This window comes from Solanum stenotomum, unplaced genomic scaffold (genome assembly GCF_019186545.1).
Source record: "Solanum stenotomum isolate F172 unplaced genomic scaffold, ASM1918654v1 scaffold23673, whole genome shotgun sequence".
In the NCBI taxonomy this organism is placed as follows: Eukaryota; Viridiplantae; Streptophyta; class Magnoliopsida; order Solanales; family Solanaceae; genus Solanum; species Solanum stenotomum.
This window is the reverse complement of record NW_026027624.1, coordinates 4,709-14,517: the sequence shown is the minus strand read 5'-3', so window position 1 is coordinate 14,517 and position 9,809 is coordinate 4,709. Positions and strand designations below refer to the sequence as shown.

General features: G+C 31.7%; 1 protein-coding gene across 1 annotated transcript; it reads right to left on the bottom strand.

Moving 5' to 3' along the window:
* Window positions 1-947: 947 nt before the first annotated feature.
* Window positions 948-1,976, bottom strand: LOC125851259 (uncharacterized). The gene is made up of 2 exons (XM_049531044.1): window positions 1,497-1,976; window positions 948-1,398 (listed from the first exon to the last, which is right to left on the bottom strand). The coding sequence occupies exons 1-2, from the start codon at window positions 1,942-1,944 to the stop codon at window positions 1,163-1,165; spliced, it is 684 nt and encodes a 227-aa protein (XP_049387001.1). The 5' UTR covers window positions 1,945-1,976; the 3' UTR covers window positions 948-1,162.
* Window positions 1,977-9,809: the final 7,833 nt, after the last annotated feature.

The following is a 9,809-nucleotide window of genomic DNA, read 5'->3' as shown; positions in this document are numbered from 1 at the left end:
TATCAATTCACTCCATTAGATTAAGTTTCGAGTCAGCAGGAAGATATGTTGCTCGGAGCCTTGTGTCGGATCTTTCAAAAGCTATGCATTTTTGGAGGATCCGACACAGGTTTGGCAACATTGTTGGGAGATCCGAGCAACAATTGGGGGAGGGGAGCTTATTCTGAGTTATTTTTGCTATATGGAAACTATTTCCTCTTTATTTAAAGGTAAACAACTCTTGAGAAGCTCGCGATTACTTAACGTTTTGTGCAGATGAAAGGTGAAAAAGAACTTATTGAGAAAATACTGAACACAGAGATTAACATATTTCTAGCAATCAGAGATGGCAGTGCACTTATGCAGCACATGGAAGACTTCTATTACATCACTCTAATGGTACTTGCATTTCCCATTTACACCTTACCATTCTGAACTATGTTGCTCGAACTCTTCAAAATGTCGACAGGTGCAAGTCAAGTCAGATCCTCCAAAAGTAGTGAACTTTTGAGAATCCGACATGTGTGTTGCAACATTTTTGAAGAGTCCGAGTTACATACATATCCAACATGATATGTACTTACTTTTTTTATGCTTTCTAATTCTTTTTCCAGAATGTGAGATCAAACTATAGAACTGTTCCAAGGCCACTACTGACAGAAGAGAAGAACATATCAATTGGCTAAAATGGAAATTATCAAAATTCACCAATGTTGATATTTCAATTTTCAAAGGTTGTAAATAACAATAACACCAAAAAATTGGCTACATTTATTGTATATATGTATGATTTTTATTTATGCAATTGTACATTGTTTGGTTATTTTTGTTAATTGTTACAAAATTAAAAAAATGATAGAACAATGAAAACAAGTAATTGTTCTAAAATAATTGCCTTGAACTAAAAATAGAAAAAAAATTACACCTCACAAACAACAAAGAAATGACATGAAAGAAACATACAATCCAGAGGACTACCACTAGTTCTATATTCTACTAACCAATAGTATCATTACTACCTAGATCTTTGACTAATAGATAAAATCGTTCTTCCAGGTCTCAAGATTCAAGCTATGAGTATAGTGAATATCTTGACAAGGAGTTCTAATTTCACTTTATGCTGAATCGCGCTCCAATGCAGATAATGAACATTGGGTGGAAAAAAAAAAACTAGTACTACCTTTTACATATGCAAGCTTTTTGAAAGATTCTTAGAAAAGTTTGTTGCTTTCATATTATAGCTCATGATTTTCAAACTTTGCCTTAAAATGTCAACTTCCCTTTCTCTCTTGAGTTCTTGTTGTTCCTTTGAAGCTATTTCCTCTTTTAGAAGTGCAATTTTTTCCTCTTTTTCTTTCAACTCTCTATGCATCTCCTCTAATAATTCCATTTGTTCTGTTTTCCAACATAGTCCTCTTCCTAGTCAAGCAAATCAAACACATTAGAAGGACAAAAAAACTGACTTTCTGACATAACAACTGTTCGTTGAGTGACTATCTGATGAAATTTAAACATACCTTGATTTGTCCTATGAATAAGTTCATCAAGCTCAATCTTGATAGCAAAATAAAGTTGTTTCCATTTCTCAATTGCTTCATCTCTTCTAGCTTCTTCATTCCTAATTTGCTCTAACAAATAACTTGTTGCTAATTGATGCCACTCTTTATCTTCTTTAACACTCAAATTCTCTATTCCTTTACACTTCTCTTCTTCTTCTTCTTCTTCTTTTTCTTCCAATTTTTTCTTCAACTTCTTCACTTCCTCTTTTAGCTTCTTCTTTTCCTTCTTCCATTCTCCTTCTTTCAATGCAAATATGATCATCTCTTGTGCATTAACTTGACTCTCATGTTCCCTCATACACATTATTTCATTCACCTCACCTTGAAGAAACCTTACGTTGTACTTCAACACTTCAACCACTTTGTCTTTTGGTTGGCTTTTGTCCTTGGTTTGAAAACTTCCCATTTCTTATAATCCCTAAAGTCTCCTATACTTTTAGTAGTACACTAGTTCTATGTGTATATATAGATAGTGTGTGTGTGGGGGTGGGGGGTGGGGAATAGTGGGGGGGGGGTGTTGTAAGATGTATGTGTAATACATTAGTCAAAAATAACTACACATCTTAGGTAAGGGAACTTCTTTTTTCAAAATTAGGTGGAGTCTTCTAAAATTTGAAGATCTAAGCCTAATAGTTGGGAGTAAGGTTAGAACATGATGCAAACAAAAGACTGATATTTAAGTGGAGAAGTATGGATGAATCGAACTTTGAACCATGCGCGACCGACTCTAGGGGATTTCTAAATCATCAAAAAAAAAAAATACAAACAACACAAAACTTGGTACAGTACATTAACAAAATGCATTAAAGGGTGTCTTAAATCAATAAGAATGGAGTATGGGACAACATGATTTTAAAAAAAAAAGGAGGCTCCAACCATGCAATGTGAAATGATGGCACTAAATGATGCAAAGAGAGTTTTGTACTTATTTTTGTTTTGTGGCTCTTGCATCAATTGATCAATTATTAATACACACTGTGAAAGATGCCTTATGTGAAAAAGAAAGAATTGGATAAGTCACATTTCAAGATATTGACATGACTGACTGACAGTGTGTCTATTGGGGAATAAATTCACATATTCCAAAAATCACATGTACATCATTTTGGAGCCTCTGATCAAGGTGGGGGTGGGGCTTCATTTAAAATTTAAATGGAATTTAAGTTATATACACTGTCGTGATAATCATTTATAGCAAGTTGTTCTTTTATTTTTCAAATCACAATATCATGTGTGGTTATAGGTTTAAAACTTATATATCATTTATCGACGGTGCATAGAAATTATACGTTTTGAAGTTTATCTAATAAAATGTAGGTTTTAAAAAATGTTGTTTGTGTGTGTGGTGGTTGGGGGAGGCGGGGGGGGGGGGGGCATGGGGGAAGTGTTATTGTATTATACATCAATTTTTGTACATATTTTGCCAGCTATTAAGGGGCCTACAATCTTTGCTGAAAACATGGGATACATTATTGACAAAGAATCTTTGTTTGAATGTTATGATTTTGTATTCACCTGAAACTTTGACCACCCAGATGGAGCATGGGTTTAACTAGTTTATATTTTCGACACAAAATATAAACAACAAAGTCCAGAGCAAAGGTAGATGACGATTATTGCACGGTAATATTTAGCAAGTTATTGAAAATTGATATGAACTTCTTATATAATAGAATAGTAATAATAAGAATTGACCAACTGATCGTGTGCCGATGAGAATAAGGATCGTTCCATTGATTCAGACATAATTCCTTGTGTTTCCACTTTAGTTGGGATGTATACTTTTGCTATCTTAGAAATGTGTTTATATTACCACTAAATTATCATGTTTACTTTTTTTCTTCTTCAAAATAATAGTTGATATATGATCAAATAATAATTAAAGTATTGGAGGTACTATTGGTCTTGGAATATTTTACTTACTAAACAGACAATTCTTCAACATTTAGGTATTTCTAGGTAGAGAAAATGTAATTTATGTACCAAAAACAAAAGACTTTTGTTAATCAAGTCACCAAATCTTGTTCTAGTTGTTTAAATGAGAAAAAAAAAGAGAAAAAAATAATCGTTTAGTTTAGTTGAAATGTGAAAAAGATAAACCTAAATTCAAAAAGTCTTATGTAAGAAATATTCTGAAGCATGATAGCCAGAAGTCCATATATATGTTAAAAAAGTCTTTAAAGTTTTAATTCACAAAATTAAATATTGACTTTACTTTTGAGAATACATTATCATAGAGTCGGGATATGATCAAATATTAACAACTTTTTAAAGATTATTTAGAACCCCCAAAAGTGAAGTCAATATTTTAATTTCGGGAATAAAAATGAGCTTTTGTTGTGCAATTTCCTTCGTAAAATTTCTAGCTCCGCCACTGCCTTTTTTGTTTCGGGTTCACATGTTAATATACATATATTTATTTAATTTTGTAATACAAATATATGAGTCTACAAAAAAGCTAGTGGATTCGTCCGAACCCATGACCCCACCTAGCTCCGCCTCTGATCGGAATATGATCAAATATTAACAATTTTATAAAGATTAAGTCATTAAGGTTTGTGGCTAAGATCCAAAATAGGTGTCCTTTATCAAGATAATGAAATTATATGGTATATAATGTTAGAGTAATTTAGTTATAGGTAAAAAAAAATTCTAGTATATTATTTGCATCTATATTCTTTTTTACAAAGAAAATAAAGTCTCCAACTTACTTGAAACGTGGCTCCAAAAAATAAAAAATAAAAATTGACATCCATTTCTTTGACTTTGTTAGAATACTCTTTTTTCCCCCTTTTTTACATATAAACGAATACTAATATTGTTATTTATGAAAGTTTTGTCTCTTTTTTTTTTTCCTTTCTAGTATGGAAAATTCATCAACTTCTGTGTTTTTTTAATTAACAAAAATCTAAATTGTTTATTTAATATGCCAAGTTATATTTGCTTTACAATTGGTTAATTGTTTCCCCCTTTTATTATAAGTATATTAAAATTTCAATTAGATACTTTTAGTTTAAATTTCAAAATTCTTTTTACATGTGTTTTTATTTATCTACTAGTAATTTAAGTTAATCATATAAAAGATTTCATCTCTTTAGTCACACACATCAACCTAAGTAGAAAATGTTCGGAATTTTACTACTTATCAAGGCGAATTCAATATAATTAAATAACACAATATAATTACATGAGAGAAGTATAAAAAACAACCTTCTACTTGACTAACTTAACTCAGATACATCCCCGATACACTCCCAATACATGAAATAGCAAGTGGTCTCAAACCCTTTTAGGAGCATGAAGTTCTTAACAAAAGTCGAGAGACGTGTTGAGAACACCCCTAAACTTGACGAAAATTTAGGGGTTTTCACTAATGTTGCAAAGTTCGGGGATGTATTTAGCTTCAATTAGTCAAGTAAAGAGGTGTTTTTAAGGCTGCCAATAGTTTAGGGATGAAACTAATAATTTGCGCCAAGTTTAGGAGTGCTTTTGATACTTCTCTCTAATTACATGGTTAACTTAACTACTAATAAATAAATAAGAACGAACTAACAAACACAAAGAAAATCCAAAATTTAACTGAAAATGTTCTATCGCAACATTTTATTAATTAAGAGATAGAAGTGTTCAATTAAAACAAAACTTAATTTGACGTCTAAATGAAAAGACTAACTATATATGAAGTCATTAATTACTATTTTTGAAAAACAGTTTCTCTCTTTATATACATATATATATTTTTTCTAAAGTTAACGATTACACATGCACTCTACCTATACACGTGGGTTCACCTCAGTAAACAAGAAAGACTAGCTACTTATTTTTCTTTTCCATTATTAGTGATGGCGGAAGTAGTAATCAATTTTTTGGAAAGATCTTAGATACCAAAATCTAAAAAATTTATATTAAATCAGAAGATTGAGGAGATTTATTGATATCTTCATGTATTTTAAAATATATAAAGGGAATTTTACATGATATAACATCCATATGTTATGTATTTTTATATAGTTGTACTTAGAAAAATTACATTTTATTATAACAATACTTTACTTTTTTTAGTCTCTCTTTCCTAATTCCGTTTACATCTCTCTCCCTCTCCTCCCTTCTCTCTTTATCGCATCCTTCCTTCTCATCACCGTCTCTCACTATTTGTATTTTGTATTTTCCACCTTTCTTTTTATATTATATTGTTGTATATTTTCTTGATCTCTTTCAATTAATTATTTTTTATCACGATGATACAAGCGATATAAGAGTGAATACATATACACATAATATCACGGAGAATGAATACAAGCTAAATTAGAACAAGTGGATACAATTTCCTGTATTTATAATTTTTGTATCTTTATATATACATCCGGAATATATTTATTAATACAACATGTATCAGCCTATCAGTATGGTAAGGAATCGGATCGATACAGCTTGAATATGGTCAATATTAGTTACTCCATCTTTTATTCTGCATAAAAAATACATAGATTCTCTAACTTATATATGTATTTTTTATGTGGCTTTCTAAATTGCAAATTAAATATTATAATAATTTTACATATGCATAACTTGTCTTTCGAACCAACTATGAACCACACCTCAACAACCATGATATATATTTATGGCCTTTGTTAATCTATCGCATAATTGCTGAAAGATTGCTAACGAACTTAACAAGGAGCCTTATTCTCTGGTGTTATGTTAGAAGGACTTGTGTAATACTTACTTCCTGAGAAGTAAAAAGCTCCTATGGTCTTTTTCCATACCATCATTATAAGTTGTTGCATCATACTTTTGCACTTGTATTTAATTTCTTTTTTTTTAGACAAGATGGACAGTGTGCATTTACACGTATTGCTACTTTTCTTTGTGATATAAGTGTGGCAAAAATATTTATATAATTGAAATAATTTATCAGTCTTATCTCCGGTTATTTTTTAGATAAAACTACGTATACATCATCCTCCCTAAACTTGACTACACTAGGTATCTTGTTGTACCATATTTTTGTTTTTGACTGGTTAAAATACAAATCACATACTTGGAATACCATAAACTCCTTCTAGTGCTTTACAAAATGAAGTTGTACTTTAAAAGAAAATTATTCCTATGAAGTGTAAAAAAAGTGAAAGGAGAATAAAATATAGAATCCCTGCCTTTGTTTGATTACCCAGATGGGATTGCAGCTATATGTAAATACAAGTACAAAGAAAATCATACTATGCTATCCTAAGTACAACCAAAACTAAACTTAGAGAATTATAAACTTAGCTGGTTTATAAGTTATGGATTGGGTACTGAATTATGTAGTAGATCATTGACTTTGAATATGCTACTCTTATTCTAGTCTAACTTTTTTTTATTGAAACTAGCAGTCTTGAAGTTATAGGCAATTTATCTGTCGTCTGAAGATACAATGGTATCGCCATCAACATTGATGGTAAAGCAATTGCTCAAACTATTCGTTCTGAGATTGCTTCTGAAGTTCAACGTCTTTCAGAAAAGTATGGCAAGGTTAGTTATGACCTTGGCAAGTGTATCTGTGTGCATGTACAAAAGTTTCTGTATTTATCTGGTAATTACTTGTGCATTTGATGAAGATAATTGAAAGAGTATGTGGATACATAAATGTGTGTATATGATGATGTATTTGAAGGATTCACAAAGTTGCGTAAAAATGAAGAGAAAATCATGTGCTGAGCTTTGCATTAAGTCTTTTGATATAGACGGATGTAGCTGAAGCTGAGGTGATTAGCAAGGTCCATGAACAAGCTCACCATTTGAATGAGTATGCCACTGTACACATATAGCGGTAGATGGTTAGACGACAAAAAATTGACATGCCAATTACATATCTTACTCACTAAGATCTAGATGACTAAAATTCGAAATAAAGACACAATAGAAAAGCACCACCCATGGTCCCGTCATGTACCTAGTTCAGATATAATATTTCATATCACAACGAAGAAATCAATTGATAAGCAACAACCTCGTTAGCAAGAGGAATAAACTAAAGTAATGCATTTTCAAATCCACCAAGCAGTTCATATATATGACGTCCTGGCAAGTCTAAAGTAGTGTGTTACTACACACCAACTCAAACACTAAGGTTCAGTAACATTTACCGTCAAGCAAAATCTCAGAAAATATTAATAATCTCATAGTAACTTTTAACCAGTTGATTATACTCCAATGCTTGACATATGACTTATCAAGAAATTAAAATCAAACTAAGCAGCAAATAGAGAACGGTAGTACCCGAGCTCAAGCATGTAAAACTTGATGTATAAGCAGAATATCAACATGAGTACCAACCCTAAAAGCAGAATATCAACATGAGCAAAATAGTCTGTCTTATTATGACTGGAGTTACCATCAAACTCCAGACAGTGTTATGGGTTTCCAGAATTAGAAGATAATCTGGCTTATAAAGGCCACTGCTATGGAGGTCTTGGTAGAAAGAAATTCCTGGTGTATTTATTCGTAAGAAGTTACTGATTAATGCATGTCATTACATTGTAAATTTAGTTATTTAACTAACATCGAGTTAGCCACTACTATCCTTCATCCGTATGGTAGATAACTTAGCTATCCTTTAAGTAGAAAAATGCTTATGCTTTATAACATAGCTAAAGATGTTTCCATCTATTAATGATCAGTAAATAGACTTCAGTTTATTGATGTAACTAAGAAAAGAAGAAGAGTTGATTGCAAATTTACTTGCAATCTCCAACAATAGATTCAGGATAATCACTTTGGTAAGTGATCCCTTTCGTATCACATATCTGAATGACAAGTAAAAAGTTCGAGTTGTGTGATCCCAATAAAATAAATAACAAAGCACAACCAGTTCTATCAGTAAAGTCTCAAGTTAGAGTAATCTTCTCTTCAAAATTTTCTCTCTGAAGAGAACAAAAATAAAATAGATCCAACTAAGCAGCATATAGAAAACGGTAGTACCCGAGCTCAAGCATGTAAAGCTTGATGTATAAGCAGAATATCAGCATTTTGTATAAGCAGAATATCAACATGAGTATCAGCATGAGTAGGTTATATGTCGAAATAATATATCTAAAGATTAGCATGTTTATTCATCACAAAAGAAAAACAAGAGTCATCGAGCAAGTTGAATGAGCCTTCCCCAATCACAGAACTATCGAAATGATAACTTTCAACATATATTCAACAGAAATTAGTAAATCAAATGAAATACAAAATGTAAAAAGTCCAATAAAACCACAAACCTCAGAATTGAGAAGCATAAAACAAGAAACAGTAGCTTGACATCACACACATAACCAAGTATTAGTAGTATCTTTTGGACAGCCAGAGCTAGGTGCTTACTGTTAAGTTTCCCACAAGCCATAGCACCAACACACACATGAGTATCAAAATCCAAACTTTCAACATACATTCAATAGAAGTTAGAAAATCAAACAAAACCCACAGTACATAGCATCTTGAACAAGTAAAGACATGATTTTGCTGAGATAATTACCACAGGCCTAGTGTTACCTAGAAGGACTACGATGTGACATACCAAAGGCAATTGCCTCAAATTTCAGTATAACAAGGAAATAGATTTGGAGAAAGATATACCTGACATAATCCCAATGTTCTTCCTCTCAGAAATATTGCCTATAATAGATGCAAAAAGAAGGGAGATTTTCAGTATATCCGTGATAGTGGAAAAGGAGGGAGATTTCCACGGCTCACTACAATATTATCAAAAGTAACTTTACGATAACACATTAACACAATCACCAAAATAAATAGCAGAAGCTTGAGACAAGTAACAGAAAGTTGGCTGGAAATAAAAATAAATTGCAGCAGCTTCAAAATAGTTGATATGCTTACAAATAAGTCATTTAGCAAGAGCAGGAAAAAAGCAAGACATAGTCTTTGCTTCATGCACTTGACTACCTGGTCTTAATATATTTCCCTTCAATTAACAAGTTTTAACACCAAAACATTTGTAATCTACTTGACTGATACAATTCTCCAATGCAGTAATTTTCCAGCTTTCATTTCCATGTCATTGTCAGTTAACAAAATGTGAATTTGGTATTGACCAAGTTCAAGCAACAGAACTAGAGGTTACATAGTGCAAAATAAAATTTCTTGAAAATACTCAGGGATTTATTGCAACCCAACCATTTCAAGCTTTAACATGAGAAAATTGACTAGCTTGACATCTGCAAATCATGAGCTGATTGATCTTCAACATATCTCACGGGTTTTAAGAATTAAGCGGCAACAACAGCAAAA

Excerpts from the sequence above, each read along its gene's own strand:
- LOC125851259 (XM_049531044.1), bottom strand. The coding sequence starts at position 1,944 with ATGGGAAGTTTTCAAACCAAGGACAAAAGCCAACCAAAAGACAAAGTG. Across the intron at positions 1,399-1,496 it reads TATTCATAGGACAAATCAAG|GAAGAGGACTATGTTGGAAA; the intron begins GTATGTTTAAAT and ends TTGCTTGACTAG.